Raw genomic sequence first — 19,774 nt, 5'->3', positions numbered from 1 at the left:
CGCCTGCCCAAGACAGAAGGCACTGGCTGGGGAGCAGGGACAGGCTGAGCAGGGAGGACGAGAGAGCCTGAGAATCCCCCATCCCCAAGGTTTCCCTGCAAAGAAAGCCCAAGACCTTCTCCCATCTAAGCCTGGTGAAGAACCAGATGGACAGAGATGTTGGGAGCAGGACCAAGGCTCTCAGCAAAGGCTACAATGAGGCAAAGACTTGATCACAAGGAAAAGAGAAAGAGGAGAAGATGAGAAAGAGCAGAGTGAGGCAAAGGTGCTTGGAACTCACCTCGTTCACCAAGGAGGAGAAGGCAAGAGCAGTGGATGAGGGAACCTGCTGTGGGACTGGCTTTTATACTGCTCCAGCCTGCCCCAGGCCCAGGAGCACCTTTGCTCATGGAATGTGGTACCAACCACCTCATCCAACATGCAAAACAGCACAATTACAGAAATGGGGACACTGCTTATGTTCCCTGCAACTCTGCCTTTTCATTTCCCTGTCCATGACAAGCCCATTCAGCAACACAAGCTCCTTTCAAGTGACAGCATCAGAGACCAAAATGTTTCCAGGGGAAATGACACAAAATGGAAGGAAGAAGATGAAGGCAAAAAGGAGAGGACCCAGCTTGCCAGCCAACACTGGTGTATTAGCCTCCTGGGGCTTGTTTGGAGCCTTTGTCCAAATACATTAGGGACATGGTTTAGCCCTGGACTTGGTAGAATCAGGCTAATGGCTGCACCCAATGATCTTTGAGGTCTTCTTCAACCAGAACGATTACAGGATTCTGTGACATGGGGCCTCATTCCCTTCCAAACCTGCCATCACAGGCCAGACTTCCAACAACTTTCCCATGTGAGGACCAGCCATCTCCTCAGCTTTACCTACCCACATCCTCAGGCTGTCTCAGGCACCAGTTTGCCAAGGCTGTCAGTTCTGCCCTTGGGCTTCAGCCCTGCTGTGTTATCAAGCATTGCTCTGCCATGAAATAAACCTAGCTGGTTTCCCTACCCTTCCACCAGCAGCACCTGGACATCTCCAGTCACCAGCACCTGGACATCTGCAGCCACCAGGACAGCCAAGGTTCAGAAGGAAGGACATTGCTCTGCTACAACCAAGTCTTGCTTCTCCTATTAAACTGGGATGTTCCACCCCTAACAAAGACACATGCCAGGGACCAAATGTGTTTCCTTTCCATCTCCAACTCAATGGCTCAACTTCTGCTGTGGCCCCAGATCCTGGCAGGACAGCACACACACACTTACAAACACTCCACAGGATGTCCATACAACACACAACTCTCCCCACAAGCCAGTAAGGGTTGGCAATGGCAGCAGGGGCAGCCTGGAGAGCAGCAGGAGTCAGCATCTCCCCAGGGATGCACACCAAGGGAAGGATTCAGTGCTTGGCACTGCAATTCCTGTGGTCAGAGGAGGAGCTGAATGACCCCAAGAGGAATGACAGCCCTGCTTGGGGCACCATCTGCAGGCTTCTGACACCCCAGCTAGGTCCTCATTGCCAAGGGAGGACAAAATTACTTCCCCATTAAGGCAGGGACTCCACCACAGACAGGCAGCTCTCCTCACACAGGCCCAGGCCAAAGTCCTCATTTTAGATGATGAGGAGAGTTTAGAAGGCACACAGTGTCAACCTGATGATGACAGTACAAGTCCATGCAAACAGAAATGCTATCACGTCACAGGGGAGATAGGTGTTACCTGAAGGAAGGGAAACAGGAGATGAGTGGGATTCCAAGCCCAGGAGCAGCAGCCTGACCAGTACCAGCCCCACTGCAAAGAACCTGAGCAAGAAAAGTGCAGTGACCACAGACAGACATAGCCCAGAGTTCAGCTCACCCATCAGCTTCATAGTGATGAAGCACAACTGTCACCAGGAACAACAGGCAGTCCACACACCAGGACAACATCCAGGGATGGTTGCACAGCTCAACAGAGCCCACCAGTTGCTGGCCAGAGCCATCATAACCACACAGACAGCAAATAAGGGTGAGACTTCAGGGCCAGAGGGGGCTGAGGGGCAGGCACAAGCAGATCTGCAGGAGGCTCCCACTGCTGCCACCAAGCTGAAGACAGAGCCAAGAGCTCAGGACTGAGCTTAAGTAGAGGCCTGGTCAAAAGGGGGAGAGAGGGTGAGAGACCCCAGGTGAGGCTGCTCAGGGTTCATCAGGCCTGTTGTTGCTGCACTCAGGCCTGCAGAGCTGGGCAAGAGGAGATCTCCTCTGCCCTGGGACAGAGGACACCAGCTCCTGCTGTCAAAGCAACAGGGGGAAGGGCTTCTCCCTTCAGCAAATGAAGCTTATCTTCATTTCCTAAGGGCCAAATCTACCTTTTCTGGGACACTGTTTCCTGTCGTGTCCCTGAACCACAAAACCCAAAGGTAGAGCCTCCCACCAGCCCTTGACACCCCCACAGCCAGCCCCTGTGCGGAGGCTCTGCCCAAAAGGCTCCAAGCCCTGCCAGACCCTGCTCTCCCTGCTCCTGTGCCCCAGATGCTGCTTCCCTCCCTGGTAGCACCTTCAGCCTCTTAATGTTTCCCTGTGTCCTGCCAAGTCCCTTTGCAGCTCATCGTGTTTCAAATCTTGGATAAATTTCTGACAGCTTATGTACCTACAAACAAGGATATTCTTTATAATCCTTTAACATTTCTCAATGTACACAATGTGCTGAGTTTTAACATCTTGGGGTAAATTCCCAGATGGTGAGTAACAGGTTAAACAGCAAACTGTCCCTAAGGGAAATACCTGTGAACATTTGTCTAGTTCTGCATTCATTTTTCTTCCCTATTGTGAGTGTTCTTGTGTGAATTAGCTGAGAAATTAGTGACATTGGATTTTATTTAAGGTTTAAAGAGAGGACAAAGCCCATCATAAAAATGTATTAGTGATTCATATGGTTATATGAAGTGTCTTTTTACTTGGATGAGAACTGAACACTCACTTCACTTGGGAAGCCTTGAGTCAAGGTCACTCAAACCATCTCATGGTTCAAGATTCAGACCCTGGTCCAACCCACCAGAGACCCAAACACTGCTTCTGAAATATGGACTTGCAAATGCCCAGAGTTTCAAAGATGCCAAAGAAGTGATTAGAACAGAAAGCTCCCAACTTGAAATATCACAATTGTGTTTTCACAGAGAGATGTGGGGAAAAAAAATTGAAAAAACACACCCCAGAAACTTTCAAGAGACATATGGATATGAAGCTCTTCAGTGCTTCACAGAAGTGTAACCAAAACTGAAATTATTTTCATGAGGTTGATCGTGAGGACTATTCAGTTCACATTTCCCACTAATGAGGTACTTTGCATAGACTTTCCATGACACACGTTCCACCCCAAGGAGATAAAAAACAGAGAAGAAAACCAAAATGAAACTCAAGTTCGGATGCAACATCAGTTTAATGACAAAAAGTGAAGCAGTACTTTGCAAAACAAAAGGCATCTATATATATTTATAAAAGGAAAGAAGACATTTATACTATTCCAACTGGAAGAGAGCAAGCAAGACTGCACCTTTCCATCATTCCTGAATGAACCCCTTCACTGATCATTTAAAAGCACAGCATTCTAGCAAGTCAGTGTGAAATTCAAAATCACAGATGCAAGGAAAATCATCAAAAGCAGGAATTCAAGAAAGCAAGACACCCGCTGGTTGCGTTTCCAGGAAGAAGGTTGTTCATGCCCTCCTTGGCAGAAGGCTGCTCAACCCAGCTGCAAACCCTGGCCAGCAGCTCTGGCCTCAGGCCAGCACCTGGCTTTGGGCTTCCTGCTTGAGGCATCACTGGACTCACAGCCCAGCTCTAGCAGGGCAGGCACCTCCTGCCGTAGCGACCACCAAGGCAAGAGAGGTTGAAGCCCCCAGAGTTGATGGGAACTCCATCCTCACTCAGGATGTTGCCCACAGCAGCAGAGGTGGTGGATCCCACGGCGGTGTTCTGGGGGAAGGAGCTGAGGATGGGTCCAGGCAGGGTCACCACCACAGGAGAGGGCTGGATCACCACCCGGGAGTCCTGGCACTGCCTGACACAGGGCTCGTTGCAGCTGTTGGCCAGAGGGGTTGGGCCACAGGGACGGCACAGGTCGTAGCAGGACATGGCTGTGGGATGGAGCAGCACCTGGGAGACAGGGCAGGGCAAGCACAGCACAGGCTGAGGGGCAGCCTGAGACCTGCTGCCCAAGACAGAAGGCACTGGCTGGGGAGCAGGGACAGGCTGAGCAAGGAGGAGGAGAGCCTGAGAATCCCCCATCCCCAAGGTTTCCCTGCAAAGAAAGCCCAAGACTTTCTCCCATGAGAGAGTTATAGAATTATTTTGGTTGGAAAAGACCTTTCAGATTTCCAAGTCCAAGCATTGCCACCATGAGGGTGGAAAGGAGCCGAGAGTCGAGAAATAGCAAAGGAGGTCAGGTCTCAGGAAAAGCTACACCGAGGCCAGAAGAGAATGGAAGGAGTAGGACAAAGAAGAGAGAGATGGAGGCACTTGCTTCTTACCTGGTTCACCAAGGAGGAGAAGGCAAGAGCAGTGAATGAGGGAACCTGCTGTGAGACTGGCTTTTATACTGCTTCAAACTGCCCCAGGCCCAGAGGCACCTTTGGGAACTTAATATGTTTTCCAAGAAGCTAATTTTTCATGTTAAACATCCCATTTCAATTAATGAGTTGCTTGTTTACTCTCTACGACTTTGCCTTTTCATTTCCCTGTCCATGTCAGGCCCATTCAGCAACACAAGCTCCTTTCAAGTGACAGGATTAGAGGCTAAAACATTTCCAGGTGAATTTGCAACAAAAATGAGGCAGATATTTCAGCCAGCTGGGTGGAGTGGTGCTGTATTTTCAGGTGATGTCAGCATCTTACCCTCCCGAGGCTTTTACCTTTTGTTGTAGTGAATGCAGGTTTTAATTACAAGCCTGGGATTAAAAGGCAGTCTTTATTTTTGTAGGGACTGGCCAATTCCAGAGCTCTCTGTGCCTCTAAGGCCTTTTAAGGCTTCTTAAGCATCATCTTTCCATCAGGGAGACTATGCCATTGGGTTCTTGAACTTTCTTTGGTATGTTGCATAGCCCTTAGGAAAAAATGAGCCCATTTTGCCTTCTCATCTCTGTCCACATTGCCTGAAGTTCCTCAACCACCAGAACAAGAATGTTCCAGCAAGAATGACATCGCTTTCCTACAAGTATGAGTTGGCCACTGCTGTTTTCTTGTAGAAACCACTCCCTAACAAGAACTTTTTCTGGCTTCAGAAGTCTTTCTTCCTCCCGTCTCCATGATCTATGGTTCAGCTCCTGCTGTGGCCCCAGATCCTGGCAGGACAGCACACACACACTTACAAACACTCCACAGGATGTCCATACAACACACAACTCTCCCCACAAGCCAGTAAGGGTTGGCAATGGCAGCAGGGGCAGCCTGGAGAGCAGCAGGAGTCAGCATCTCCCCAGGGATGCACACCAAGGGAAGGATTCAGTGCTTGGCACTGCAATTCCTGTGGTCAGAGGAGGAGCTGAATGACCCCAAGAGGAATGACAGCCCTGCTTGGGGCACCATCTGCAGGCTTCTGACACCCCAGCTAGGTCCTCATTGCCAAGGGAGGACAAAACTCCTTCCCCAATGAGGTTGGGATTCCATCAGACAGGCAGCTCCCATCCAGGAGGCCCAGGCCAAAGTTCTCCTTCAAGACAATGAAAGGAGGTTTTAAGCTCACAGGAGATGTCTAAGGGCACCCCAGCATGACTGCAGCACAGCCCTGCATGGAATGGAGGGATTCCCTTCAAACACAATAATGTTCAGAACCCAAACCATCCTGCCACCAGTTTGCTGCTCTTCCACTTAAAACCCTTCCAATAAGCAAATGGAATTAAATGCAAAGAAGCCCTTTCCTACTATGATCTGGATGAGGGGACAGTGTCCCCTCAGCACGTTTGTTGATGATACAAAGCTGGGAGGGGTGGCTGACACACCAGAGGGCTGTGCTGCCATGTGACCAGATCTAGACAGGCTGGAGAGCTGGTGAACTTCATGAAGTTCAATACTGACAAGTGCAGAGTCCTGCTTCTGGGGTGGAATAAACCAGGCACCAGCCCAGATTAGGGGTCATCCTGCTGGAAAGCAGCTCCATGGAGAAAGATCTTGGAGTCCTAGTGGACAGAAAGTCATCCATGGGACAGCAATGTGCCCTTGTGACAAAGAGGACCAATGGTCTCCTGGGGTGCATTAAGAAAAGTGTGTCCAGCAGGTCTAGAGAGATTCTCCTCCCCGTCTGCTCTGCCCTGGTGAGACCACACCTGGAATACTGTATCCAGTTTTGGCCTCCCCAATTCAAGAGACAGGGATCTACTGAGAGAGTCCAACAGAGGCTGCGAGGATGATTAAGGGATTGGAACATGTCTCCTGTGAAGAAAGGCTGAGAGAAATGGGGCTGTTTAGTCTTGAGAAGAGAAGGCAGAGAGGGGAACTTATTCATGTCTATAAATATCTGAGGGGTGGGTGTCAAGAGGAAGGGACTATTCTCTTTTTGGTGGTGCCCAGTAGCAGGACAAGGAACAACAGGTATAAGCTAGAACATTGGAAGTTCCACTTCAACATGAGGAGAAACTTCTTTGCTGTGAGGGTGACAGAGCCCTGGGACAGGCTGCTCAGAGAGGTTGTGGAGTCTCCTTCTCTGGAGACTTTCAAAACCTTCTGTGTGGCCTGCCCAAGGAGAACCTGCTCTGGCAGCGGGTTGGACTAAGTGATCTCTAGAGGTCCCTCCCAACCCCTGTCATTCTCTGATTCTATGGTTCTACCATGTTGCCATTCTCCCTGACTTGGGTCCCACCCTGATGGTCTCTGTAAAGGCCTGAGATCCTGACACAGGATGTTCCCTCACAACATGTTGTCTTCTTTCTCTGATTCAAGCCTGCTTGTGCTCATAGCTCAGCATGGCTTACATTCATGGATGGAAGGACATTTCTAGAGGGTCTCCCTCCCAGCAAATAAGTACAGAGTGGAATTTTGGGGGACAGCTTTCTCCTAGGGAAGACACGAAGTTGGCCATTTGGTGCAAATATGTACTTGAAAGGCCAGGACATGAGCAGCCTTTGGCTCCATCAGAAGCAGGACTGTGGGGCCAGATGCAGATTAATCCCCATGGAGAAACAGAGAAGAGAGGGGAAGTGGGGAGAAATGAAAATCAGAACTCATGTTTCCTTTAACACAGTAGACCTGGCTGCCACATGTCCCTTCCACCTCACTGGGGCTACATCCAGTTCCAGGACTTTGAAAGAGTTCTTGGAGGAGAGAAGGACACTTTCCAGGTGGTAACATGGAGCCAGAGCCTTGGCCGGGGGGGTGTCAGCCTGCACAGAACTGTCTGCCAGGGGGTCAATGGGTTATTAATTCGATGTCAGTATCCAACCTCACTTGTTGCTCACATGTCCCTCGGGGGAACTCCTGGCCATGTGTTCCATGTTCAAACAATACCACACACTCCACCAGCTCAGGTCTCATTCAGTGACCCCGGGCATTGAGACAACGAAGCTCCTCCAGGCATGAGGAAGGTCCAACACTGGCCCTTAACATGTCCACCTGTTTCCATCTGGGCATCTTGGCTGGGCAGCCCAGCAGGGAAGGAACACCAGGAGACTCAAGCTACAATGCAGCACCAACTTTAATGAGGACAAAGACAGAAACAAAGCAGGGCAGGGGGAAGGGACCCGCGCCAGGCTGCTCTCAGGGCAGCTGGCACTCAGGCCCCTCTTCACAGCAAGGGGACACACGTCTCCCTCCCACACACATGGGCAGAGGAGGGCGAGCAGGGCCCCTCTCAGCTGCCTGCAGGATCAACCCATGGCACAGCACAGCAGCAGACAACAGGCACTCGTGATGCAGAGGTGAAAGCAGCAGAAGCAGAAGACATCAGCTGGCCCTGTTTCCAGGCAGCCCAGGCTGGCACCTTGCAGGAGACACAAGGCTGCTCAACCCAGCTGCAACCCCTGGCCAGCAGCTCTGGCCTCAGGCCAACACCTTTGGGCTTTGGGCTTCCTGCTTGAGGCATCACTGGACTCACAGCCCAGCTCTAGCAGGGCAGGCACCTCCTGCCATAGCGACCACCAAGACCAACAAGGTAAGAGAGATTGAAGCCCCCGGAGTTGATGGGAACTCCTTCAGCACTCAGGATGTTGCCCACAGCAGCAGAGGTGGTGGATCCCACGGCGGTGTTCTGGGGGAAGGAGCTGAGGATGGGTCCAGGCAGGGTCACCACCACGGGAGAAGGTTCAATAATGACCCGGGAGTCCTGGCACTGCCTGACACAGGGCTCGTTGCAGCTGTTGGCCAGAGGGGTTGGGCCACAGGGACGGCACAGGTCGTAGCAGGACATGGCTGTGGGATGGAGCAGCACCTGGGAGAAAGGGCAGGGCAAGCACGGAAAGGCTGTTTAAGAGTAGAGGTTTAGGAACTGCTGTCCCCAAGGTTTCCCTGTGAAGAGAACCCTAGACTTTTTCCCACCTCCCCTTAGTATGGCAAAGAGAACCTGTGGGAGCTGGATCGAGGATCAAGGTCCTCAGCAAAAGCTACCATGAAGCAAAAACTCAGTTGAGCCCAAAAGGTAAAGAGGAAAAGGAGAAATACAAGAACCAGTCAAAGGTGGTTGCAGCTCACCTTGTTCACCAAGGAGGAGAAGGCAAGAGCAGTGGATGAGGGAACCTGCTGTGGGACTGGCTTTTATACTGCTCCAGCCTGCCCCAGGCCCAGGAGCACCTTTGCTCATGGAATGTGGTACCAACCACCTCATCCAACATGCAAAACAGCACAATTACAGAAATGGGGACACTGCTTATGTTCCCTGCAACTCTGCCTTTTCATTTCCCTGTCCATGACAAGCCCATTCAGCAACACAAGCTCCTTTCAAGTGACAGCATCAGAGGCCAAAATATTTCCAAGAGAAATGACATGTCAGCACCAGCAGATGATGCAGCCAATGATGAGGAGTGTCCCACCTCAGCAGCTGATGCCATCCCCTTGCCCTCAGGGGCCTCACTTTAAAGATCCTCATAAGAAGTGGGGCATATTTTCTTGCAACCCTAAAATAAGAGCCCTGACGTCAAAAGAACTTTCTGTGACAGGAGTCACCACATCCATTGCACAAGCTAACACTCAACTCCATCAAATTTAGGTATAAACTTCCCTGTTTACTTGATACTCTGCTCAACAGGTTTTAGGCTCAACAATTTAACATCAAGTGCAACCAATATTCTGTTTGACCATTCTTATCTTATCTGGAGACTCTTCAGCAGCTTCCAATAAACAGGAGGATATTTGAGAAGCTGAGACACTTCTCTCCAACACACACAAAGTCTAGTCCCTCCCTACTCCACAAGGTCAACATTGAGGCTTCCCAACTCTTCCTTATTCATTCCCAAGGCTACCAAAAATTCCTCTTTGATCCTACTCACTAGCTCAATAACAGACACTGCAGAAAGCTCAGTAAGCTTTCCATGAGACATCAAAAATCATCTCACACACACATGGTTTGAGAATGTCGCCAGGAACATGCTGGAGGCAAGAAGATAGCAAGATCTCTTTCCTCTCCCCAAGCACCTCAGCACACTCAGACATGCAGTTTTCCACTGGCCCATGTTAGTCTGTAGCCAGTCCCTGGGCTGATGCTCTGCCCAAAAGGCTCCAAGCCCTGCCAGACCCTGCTCTCCCTGCTCCTGTGCCCCAGATGCTGCTTCCCTCCCTGGTAGCACCTTCAGCCCACCCTGCTCCTGCTGCCAGCCCAGCCTGGCTCCTGGGAATGGTGCAGAGGGCATGTCCTGAGGGCCCTCCCACCCAGCAGGGCACAGTGGGGTCTGGCAGCAGCTCTGGCAGGGCAGACAGGCCCTGAGCTCTGGGGACAGGCCCTGCAGGGGCTGCCACAGCAGCTGGGGCAGCACAGCACCTGCCCCTCACTCGACCTCAAGCAGCACTGGGGGGATAAACATCACCTGGGGAGGACTAGAGTGTGTGGGAGGAAGGGATGGGCAGCTGCTCCTCTCCCACACCCCCAGGGGCAGGAGCAACCACCACATCCCAGGGGAGTTTACCACCCCAACTCCACACACAAGCCAAGTGACTTCCCTCCCTGATGGCACCGCTTGGGCAGGTCAGGGCAGAAAGGCAGGAAGACACAAAGGCTGAACCCTGGGTTCTCTCTTCCCTTCCTCTGCCTTGCAGAGGACACAGAGGGACTTGTTCAACCTCCTCCCTCCAGTGTCATGGGCCACAGGTGATGTCAAGTGCCAGCAGTGACCGTGCAGCTCTGCCAGCATTGCTGAGAGGTTGAGAAAGGGGCCTGAAGAGCACAAAGAGGAGATGTGGGAGCAGAGGTGAAAGGACACAATTCCTTGGGAATCTGGCACACGATCTTTGGAGCCACAGAAAGCATCACTGGGGTTTGCAGATGGAGAAGTCTGGTGTTTGGGATAAATGGATGAGGGTGATGTTGGATGGCTTTGACACAAGTAAAAGACAGTCCCCTGCAGGTGACCATTTCAGTGGGACAGCTGCTCTCAGTCCCTCAAAAAGCTACAAGTGCAGCCCATCCTTCCAGCCACCCCTTTACTCTGAGATCACAATGGCTAGAGCAGAGCACTAGTGCACCCTGGGCTGCTTTCCAGGAGGAACTGCCAGCAGGTCAAGAGGCTTGATCCTTCCCCTTCTCTCAGCACTTACAAGGCCACACCAGGAACACTGTGTCCAGCCCAGGGCTCCTCAGTGAAGGAGACATGAAGATACTAGAGGGAGTCGAGCAGGTGATTAAGGGACCAGAGTGCTGCTCAAATCAGGAATGACTGAGAAGGTGGGAAGAGCAAGTTTGGGGTGGGGACCCATTAATGTGTTTTGAATACCTGAAGGGCAAACACAAGGAAGAAGGAGGGGGGCTCTGTCAGAACTGTCCCTGGAAAACATTAGAGGCAATGGGAATGAAAAGAAGCACAGAAAGGTCCATCTGGGTGCCTGAAAGAATTTTTTCACTGTGAAGTTCACCAAGCACTAGAACATTTTCCCCAGGCAGATTGTGGGATCTCAGTCCTTGGAGATAGCTGAGCCATCTGGACTAGAGCAACTGGATCTACACTAACATAATGGAGTAGAGGATTGTACCCACTGGCCTCCAAAAGTCACTTCCAAACTCAGTCATGTTGTGATTCTGTCATTTCTCCCAGACCAGATTGGCTGGGCAGCCCAGCAGGGAAGGAACACCAGGAGACTCAAGCTACAATGCAGCACCAACTTTAATGAGGACAAAGACAGAAACAAAGCAGGGCAGGGGGAAGGGACCCGCGCCAGGCTGCTCTCAGGGCAGCTGGCACTCAGGCCCCTCTTCACAGCAAGGGGACACACGTCTCCCTCCCACACACATGGGCAGAGGAGGGCGAGCAGGGCCCCTCTCAGCTGCCTGCAGGATCAACCCATGGCACAGCACAGCAGCAGACAACAGGCACTCGTGATGCAGAGGTGAAAGCAGCAGAAGCAGAAGACATCAGCTGGCCCTGTTTCCAGGCAGCCCAGGCTGGCACCTTGCAGGAGACACAAGGCTGCTCAGCCCAGCTGCAAACCCTGGCCAGCAGCTCTGGCCTCAGGCCAGCACCTTTGGGCTTTGGGCTTCCTGCTTGAGGCATCACTGGACTCACAGCCCAGCTCTAGCAGGGCAGGCACCTCCTGCCGTAGCGACCACCAAGGCAAGAGAGGTTGAAGCCCCCAGAGTTGATGGGAACTCCATCCTCACTCAGGATGTTGCCCACAGCAGCAGAGGTGGTGGATCCCACGGCGGTGTTCTGGGGGAAGGAGCTGAGGATGGGTCCAGGCAGGGTCACCACCACAGGAGAGGGCTGGATCACCACCCGGGAGTCCTGGCACTGCCTGACACAGGGCTCGTTGCAGCTGTTGGCCAGAGGGGTTGGGCCACAGGGACGGCACAGGTCGTAGCAGGACATGGCTGTGGGATGGAGCAGCACCTGGGAGACAGGGCAGGGCAAGCACAGCACAGGCTGAGGGACAGCCTGAGACCTACTGGCCAAGACAGAAGGCACTGGCTGGGGAGCAGGGACAGGCTGAGCAGGGAGGAGGAGAGCCTGAGAATCCCCCATTTCCAAGGTTTCCCTGCAAAGAAAGCCCAAGACCTTCTCCCATGAGAGAGTTATAGAATCATTTTGGTTGGAAAAGAACTTTCAGATTCCCAAGTCCAAGCATTGCCACCATGAGGGTGGAAAGGAGCTCAGAGTCGAGAAATAGCAAAGGAGGTCAGGTCTCAGGAAAAGCTACACCGAGGCCAGAAGAGAATGGAAGGAGAAGGACAAAGAAGAGAGAGATGGAGGCACTTGCTTCTTACCTGGTTCACCAAGGAGGAGAAGGCAAGAGCAGTGAATGAGGGAACCTGCTGTGGGACTGGCTTTTATACTGCTCCAGACTGCCCCAGGCCCACAGGCACTTTTGCACATGTAAGATGTTACCAACCACCTCATCTTGCATGCAAAACAGCACAATTACAGAAATTGGGGGTTTTATTTGTGCCCTGCAACCTTCTCTTCTCATTTCCCTGTCCATGACAAGCCCATTCAGCCACACAAGCTCCTTTCAAGTGACAGGATTAGAGGACAAAATGGTTCCAGGAGAAATGACAGGTCAGCACCAGCAGATGATGCAGCCAGTGATGAGGGTCCCACCTCAGCAGCTGATGCCATCCCCTTGCCCTCAGGGGCCTCACTTTAAACTTGTTCCTGATGACTGGCCCAAGTCTCCTCATCAACCTCAGGCTCAGCCTGGACATCCACACAGGATGGTGGGCACCAGCAGCCACTGTCCCTCATGCTGTGCTCACTCATGCTGTCTGACATCGCCCTTCTGGCCAGGGCAGCTCTGCCCTTGCCTTTCACACGTCCTGGTTTGAGCCAGGATGAAGCCAATTTTCCATTTACTGATTTTTATTTTTCTTCAGTAAGCTTTTTTTCAACTAGTAACAGAATGTTTCAACTACAACTGGTAACAGCGGAATGTTTTTGTAATTGCTGGGTCTTCATGGTTACACCTTTACTCTGCTGGCTTAGACACTATGGGGAGACCTATGACCCCCCTGGAGGAGGCTGAATTAGACAGACAGCAAAACTGGCCAGAGATATTCCATTCCATATATCTATGTTAGCTCAAAGGAAGGTCAGAGATCACAGAAGACAACTTTCTTCCTGCTGCTTCTTCCTCTCTCTTCCATCCATGGCCATCAACCCCCAGGCTCCAGCTCTCCTGACCCTCATCACTCTGTGCTTCCTCCACCAGCAGTCTGGAATTTTTCAGGACTGTTCCCAGCTCAGGAGATGCTGTGGGAGATGCTGCAGGTGGGGGGAGGTGAGAGGCTTTTGCACATATCTGAACATATTTGTATAGAATTGCATATATTTTCTTTTATCCTTAGTTTAATTAAAGCTGTGTAGTTTAGTTTTCAATCCAGCCAAGCCTCTCTCTCTTTCTCTCTCTCATTCCCTACCTGGGTGGGAGGGGATTGAGAGCCTTATTGTCAATCCTGAGTCAAATGGTAACACCAGACTCTCAGGTTGAGCTTTGATGTCAGCAGAACATGGCCTGTGCTTCTTTGCTGTCTTCATTCTCCCTTCATCCCAACCTGCATTCAGCAGCCAACCACCACAGGTTAAGCAGGGAGACTCTTCCTCTCCCAACACTCTTTACTTGACACCTCTGACAGACTTGCAGGAACCCCCATGTCCAAGGCACCTGCTCTCCAGCAGATACACGTCCTTCTTCCTGCCCAGGTCTTTGCCACAACCTCTGCTGTAGCCCTGGGTTCCTCTGGCATCTTCATAGAATCACGGAATGGGTTGAGTTGGAAAAGACCTTAAATATCATCTAGATCAAACCCTCCAGCATGGGCAAGGGCACGTCCCACTAAACCAGGTTGCTCCAAGACACATCCAACCTGCCCTTGGATGCTTCCAAGGTTTGGGGCTTCCACTACATCTCTGGGCAACTTGGGCCAGTGTTTTACCACTCTTACACTACCCAATGTCTTCCTAACATCTAACCTAAAACTCTCCTCTCCCAGTTTAAAACCATAACCCCTTGTTTTCTCACTATATGGCCGTATAAAAAGCCCTTCCCCTGATTTCTTGTAGGTCCTTCAGCTACAAGGAGGCTCCTACAGATTCTTCCCAGAGCCTTCTCTTTCTCCAGGTTGAACAACCCCAACTCTTTCTCTCCTTCATCCCAACCTGCCTTAAGCAGCCAACCACCACAGGTTAAGCATGGAGACTCTTCCCCTCCTGACACTCTTTACTTGACACCTCTGACAGACTTGCAGGAACTCCCATGTTCAAGGCACCTGCTGTCCAGTGGATACAAGTCCTTCTTCCTGCCCAGGTCTTTGCCACAACCTCTGCTGTAGCCACCCTGACAACTGGCACACCAGGCATGACTTGGCAGGCTGGGCACAGGACACCCAGCCCTGCTCAGCAACAAGCAGGCTGCAGCAGCCTGGGCAAGGACAGTCACAGGAGCACAACACCAAGGGGGCCTCCTGCTTCACCTGAAGCACCAGCAGAGGAGCAGGATCAAAGCTCTTCCTGGGGTGTGGGTTGGAGGGGCTGAGAACAGAGCTGGAGGGAACCACACCCTCAGTGTCCCCAGCTTGAGGCCTGGCTGCAGGGACAAAAAAGCCTCTGCTTGGCAGCTCTGCAGGCACAACCTGCACAGCAGCTGAGGGAACTCTCCCTGCATGGCTGCTCCAGACTCATGTCCCTGCAGGGACAGTAACACACACAGGAGGACTCTGCAGCACTTCATGCTTTTGACCTCAAGGCTGCTCCAGGGGTGAATAAGGTGCCAGTCCTGCTCCCTTCCAGCCCTCCAGTGTTTCCAGGATATGCCACCAACACTACCCAAGCTGTTCAGATCAGGGAGGATGAAGCCCATGTCCAGCCCCTCCCTTACCCATTTTACACACATGTTCTCAGCACATCCCCACTGTGCACAATTCCAGCAGAGGACTCACATAGCCCTTGATTCAGTTGTCCTTGCTGCCACTTGTCGCTTCAATTCCTCTGGGGGTCCCTTCACTTTCAGGGATTTAAAGGAGTGCTTGGAGGACACAAGGACAAGGACACATTGTGGGTGATCACATGGAGACAGAGCCCTGGCCAGGGGGGTGTCAGCCTGCACAGAAATGCCTACCAGCAGGTCAAAGTGTTATTAACTCAGTGTCAATATCCAACCTCACCATGTGCACACATGTGCAACGGGAGAACTCCAGGCCAACTCTTCCTTATTAAGACACTACATCACATCCTCCTTCAACCATTTAATGTCTCTTCAAGTGATCATGGTCCTTGGAGGTAGTAAGGTTTTCCAGGCATGAGGAAGGTCCAACAGTGGTTTTTACCCATCTATCCTTTTCCCCTCCACAGAACCATTTCCCTCGGGGCACCTTGGCTGGGCAGCCCAGCAGGGAAGGAACACCAGGAGACTCAAGCTACAATGCAACACCAACTTTAATGAGGACAAAGACAGAAACAAAGCAGGGCAGGGGGAAGGGACCTCGTGCCAGGCTGCTCCCAGGGCAGCTGGCACTCAGGCCCCTCTTCACAGCAAGGGGACACACGTCTCCCTCCCACACACATGGGCAGAGGAGGGCGAGCAGGGCCCCTCTCAGCTGCCTAAATTCAAAATCACAGATGCAAGGAAAATCATCAAAAGCAGGAATTCAAGAAAGCAAGACACCCGCTGGTTGCGTTTCCAGGAAGAAGGTTGTTCATGCCCTCCTTGGCAGAAGGCTGCTCAACCCAGCTGCAAACCCTGGCCAGCAGCTCTGGCCTCAGGCCAGCACCTTTGGGCTTTGGGCTTCCTGCTCAAGGCATCACTGGACTCACAGCCCAGCTCTAGCAGGGCAGGCACCTCCTGCCGTAGCGACCACCAAGACCACCAAGGTAAGAGAGATTGAAGCCCCCAGAGTTGATGGGAACTCCTTCAGCACTCAGGATGTTGCCCACAGCAGCAGAGGTGGTGGATCCCACGGCAGTGTTCTGGGGGAAGGAGCTGAGGATGGGTCCAGGCAGGGTCACCACCACGGGAGAAGGTTCAATAATGACCCGGGAGTCCTGGCACTGCCTGACACAGGGCTCGTTGCAGCTGTTGGCCAGAGGGGTTGGGCCACAGGGACGGCACAGGTCGTAGCAGGACATGGCTGTGGGATGGAGCAGCACCTGGGAGACAGGGCAGGGCAAGCACAGCACAGGCTGAGGGGCAGCCTGAGACCTGCTGCCCAAGACAGAAGGCACTGGCTGGGGAGCAGGGACAGGCTGAGCAAGGAGGAGGAGAGCCTGAGAATCCCCCATCCCCAAGGTTTCCCTGCAAAGAAAGCCCAAGACCTTCTCCCATGAGAGAGTTACAGAATCATTTTGGTTGGAAAAGACCTTTCAGATTTCCAAGTCCAAGCATTGCCACCATGAGGGTGGAAAGGAGCTCAGAGTCGAGAAATAGCAAAGGAGGTCAGGTCTCAGGAAAAGCTACACCAAGGCCAGAAGAGAATGGAAGGAGAAGGACAAAGAAGAGACAGATGGAGACACTTGTTTCTTACCTGGTTCACCAAGGAGGAGAAGGTAAGAGCAGTGAATGAGGGAACCTGCTGTGGGACTGGCTTTTATACTGCTCCAGACTGCCCCAGGCCCAGAGGCACCTTTGTCCATGGAATTTGTTACTAACCAGCTCATCCTGCATGGAAATCTGTCCCTGCTACTGAAGCTTTGATTTGGTACTTGCAATTCTCCCTCCCCATTCACCTGCTAATGACATTCCCATTCCATGCTAGGCACTTGTTTTATGTGACATAATTAGAGATCAAATTAATTTCATGCCCAACACTGATGATTGAGGTAATTTGGACATTTATGATGACCTGATGGGAAGCAAAGCAGCGCTGCCTTCTGTCATTTTCCTCCCTAGCTTGTTTTTCACAGGGACACTTACACATGACAAAGAGGCAAGACTCAAATAGTTACTTAATTGCAAAATTTGAATGTTTTACACAAATATTCTTCCAAGACTTTTTCTCTGTTTCTTAGGATTGTGTCACATACCTAGTTTTAATAATTCATAACACATTCAAGGTATCAATTACTGTATTAAAATCCCTTGTGCAATATCAGACACTCCAAACGCCTACAAACTACAGAAAACTCTTCTCACAACAGAGCTTTCATAGAATGTTGAAGGTTGGAAGGGACCTTAAAGATCATCAGGTTCCCAACTCCCTGCTCTGAGCAGGGACACCTCCCACCAACCCAGGCTGCACAAGCCTCATCCAACCTGGCCTTGAACATCTCCAGGGAGGGGGCAGCCACAGCTTCCCTGGGCAACCTGGGCCAGTGTCCCATCCTGAAGAATTTCTTCCTGATGCCCAGCCTAAATCTCTCCTCTTCTGGTCTAAAATCATTACCTCTTGTCCTGTCACTGCCCTTTCTTTTTAAAAGTCTCTCCCCATTTTTCCTGTAGCCCCTTTTGACTCATCCATGTACTGACAGTGAGAACTGATAGTGCAAGGTATAAAAACATCCCATTAAATGCTTGAGCTGAAACTCCAAAGCCAGCATCTCTCAAACAGCACTTTTTAAGCTTGAGTTTTGGTAGAACCCTTTGGGGTTGCTTTACAAAACACACAGATTTGTTCTGCTGAGTCCTGCCAAGCATTGCTCAGTGGAAGCCTCCTGGTTCAGGCTAGAGGACAAGTTGTTTTCCTGGTCTAATTAGGGGTTGGACACACTAAGGTTTTATGCATTGGTGTAACTATTTGGTACCCAGAGCTCAGAGTATTGAGACAATTGGCCTGTAGGAAAGAAATTAAAGCAATTAAGATGAGGAGGGCAGCCTTGCAGTTGCACAGGCACATACTTCCAGTGGATTTATTACTGTGCCCAAACAGAAACCCAAACGCTTCGTTTAGGTGGTGTGGGGAGCAATCATTTCTACTACATCCAAACAACTGGAGCTGGTAATTTTGGCTAACCAAACCAGAAAAAAAAATAAAGTCTGAAATTTAAAGTTTTTCTACTATTGCATGAAACATTTCTGAAAGAGAAATCTTTAATTTCATTGAATCATTAAAGCTGGAAAAGATCTTCAAGTACAGTCATCAGCCCTACACCCTTGGGATCACCAATTTTGTTAATTAAGATATTTGAATACATCACAACTACAGCAAAACAAGAATTCAACTGACTGAATGGAAAAAAAATACCTACCCAGCAGAGTTCCTACAAAACATCACACCCAGATTAGTAATTTTCAATTTATCTTTTTAAGAACTCAATATAGAGAAAAAAAAAACCAACAAACTCACTGGGAATGCCTCCTGCAGTAACCACTGAGGTGGAAAATAAGAAGTGATCAATTCTAGAATTAATGGAAATGTTCTTAAAATATTTTCACTCAAAAAAAACCCACCTGTATTTCATTTACTCCCCAGCAACATCAGACACTGGATGTTTCCTTTACCTCCATTACATATTCAGCAGCTGCTGAGGCATGTCTGGCTGCAGATCCCTCGGGCTGTACAACAAAATTGAAGCTTTTCCTCCTGCTTCTTTAAAGGAAAGAACTTCAAAGTCAATCCCAAATGCTCATTAATGGTTGAGACACACAAAGTGAGGTGCTATGTAAATACTGCAAGTATAGGACAAAATTTGAATAGTTGTCACTTGGATAATAACATCACTTTAAATTCAAAGAGTCATGGCTACTCCCTAGGTAGCAATATTTAATAGTTTCAGCAACCAGGGTTATTAATTTTTGTTATTAAAAAGTATTTTGTGTGTGTCATAATAACCACCTTTAATAAAACTTCTTGAGCAGCCCCACAACTCCTCTAAATTCTTATGACCATTTAATTCAGCAGCACTGGGCAATGAAATAAGGTGGGAAAATGAGGTTTTTGGGCATCACCAACACAAATCATCCACTTTCCCAAGCACCAGCTCCTGCCACAAGCTTTGTGCCTGTCCCTGCTGCTCCCACAAAAATGTGCATTATACTAATCCCAAATTATTGCTTCTCTCCCCTTTGTATTTCCCAGCAAGTCCTTTGCAGTGGAAAAATATTTCCCCAGCTCTACTAGAGCACTAAGTTGGCTCCTGCAGAGCTGGAGCCATCCCATCTGCTCCAGCTTCAGGATGAAAATTCATCTCCAGTGGCCCCTCTGCAAGTGGGCTCCTTCAAGCTGGACCAGGAGTCTGAGACTTGAAAGGACATTTTGTTGCACTGAAAAGCCTGATACAGTGTAATCTGAACCAGAACTTCCTGCTGTCTGGACAGAATTTGATATTTTGTTTCCTATTCCTTAAAGGAAGGACATTTCTGACCCTCCTAACCCTGCCTGATAAAGTGTCATCCAGCACTGAAAGCTTTGATTGGTCCCTGGGATGCTTATTTGGGCATCAACCCTAATTCAAGGGTCTGCCAGGAAGAATCAGGGTGGGAAAGGTGCAGCCACCAAGAACGACAGCCTTTTTTTGTCCCCATGCAGCTCATCTTTGGGCTGTTGCATCAAAACCCGTGGCTATCAGCCCACAGGCCGAGCGAGCCAGGGAAAGTGTCTCACATCCCCTGAGATCTGCCCTTGCCTACAGACAGATTTCCTGTCCAGAGTTGTTTACCTGCTACTGGTTTGCTTCTCTAATAGAGCAGTAGGATTATTTTTCCTCTGTAAATCCCTCCTGAATTATGAGGTGTGCTGGAGAGATCCCTGGGGCAAC

General features: G+C 50.5%; 4 protein-coding genes across 4 annotated transcripts; all 4 read right to left on the bottom strand.

Annotated features, from left to right (window-relative positions):
* Positions 1-3,806: 3,806 nt before the first annotated feature.
* Positions 3,807-4,134, bottom strand: LOC104392125 (feather beta keratin-like). Its single transcript, XM_010001486.1, has one exon. It carries the CDS (start codon positions 4,098-4,100, stop codon positions 3,807-3,809), a length of 294 nt encoding a protein of 97 aa, XP_009999788.1. The 5' UTR covers positions 4,101-4,134.
* A 3,924-nt stretch (positions 4,135-8,058) lies between these two features.
* On the bottom strand, positions 8,059-8,395 carry LOC104392114 (feather beta keratin). The gene has a single exon (XM_010001476.1). The coding sequence runs from the start codon at positions 8,359-8,361 to the stop codon at positions 8,059-8,061; it is 303 nt and encodes a 100-aa protein (XP_009999778.1). The 5' UTR covers positions 8,362-8,395.
* A 3,273-nt stretch (positions 8,396-11,668) lies between these two features.
* LOC104392103 (feather beta keratin-like) lies at positions 11,669-11,996 on the bottom strand. The gene has a single exon (XM_010001464.1). The coding sequence runs from the start codon at positions 11,960-11,962 to the stop codon at positions 11,669-11,671; it is 294 nt and encodes a 97-aa protein (XP_009999766.1). The 5' UTR covers positions 11,963-11,996.
* A 3,911-nt stretch (positions 11,997-15,907) lies between these two features.
* On the bottom strand, positions 15,908-16,244 carry LOC104392092 (feather beta keratin-like). Its single transcript, XM_010001453.1, has one exon. It carries the CDS (start codon positions 16,208-16,210, stop codon positions 15,908-15,910), a length of 303 nt encoding a protein of 100 aa, XP_009999755.1. The 5' UTR covers positions 16,211-16,244.
* Between the last annotated feature and the right edge of the window lie 3,530 nt (positions 16,245-19,774).

The sequence above is a fragment of the Chaetura pelagica genome, unplaced genomic scaffold (assembly GCF_000747805.2).
Source record: "Chaetura pelagica isolate M959 unplaced genomic scaffold, ChaPel_1.0 scaffold681, whole genome shotgun sequence".
Taxonomy (NCBI): Eukaryota; Metazoa; Chordata; class Aves; order Apodiformes; family Apodidae; genus Chaetura; species Chaetura pelagica.
The sequence above is the reverse complement of the archived record's forward strand: the minus strand, read 5'-3'. Positions and strand labels throughout refer to the sequence as shown.

Excerpts from the sequence above, each read along its gene's own strand:
- LOC104392114 (XM_010001476.1), bottom strand. The coding sequence starts at position 8,361 with ATGTCCTGCTACGACCTGTGCCGTCCCTGTGGCCCAACCCCTCTGGCC.
- LOC104392103 (XM_010001464.1), bottom strand. The coding sequence starts at position 11,962 with ATGTCCTGCTACGACCTGTGCCGTCCCTGTGGCCCAACCCCTCTGGCC.
- LOC104392125 (XM_010001486.1), bottom strand. The coding sequence starts at position 4,100 with ATGTCCTGCTACGACCTGTGCCGTCCCTGTGGCCCAACCCCTCTGGCC.
- LOC104392092 (XM_010001453.1), bottom strand. The coding sequence starts at position 16,210 with ATGTCCTGCTACGACCTGTGCCGTCCCTGTGGCCCAACCCCTCTGGCC.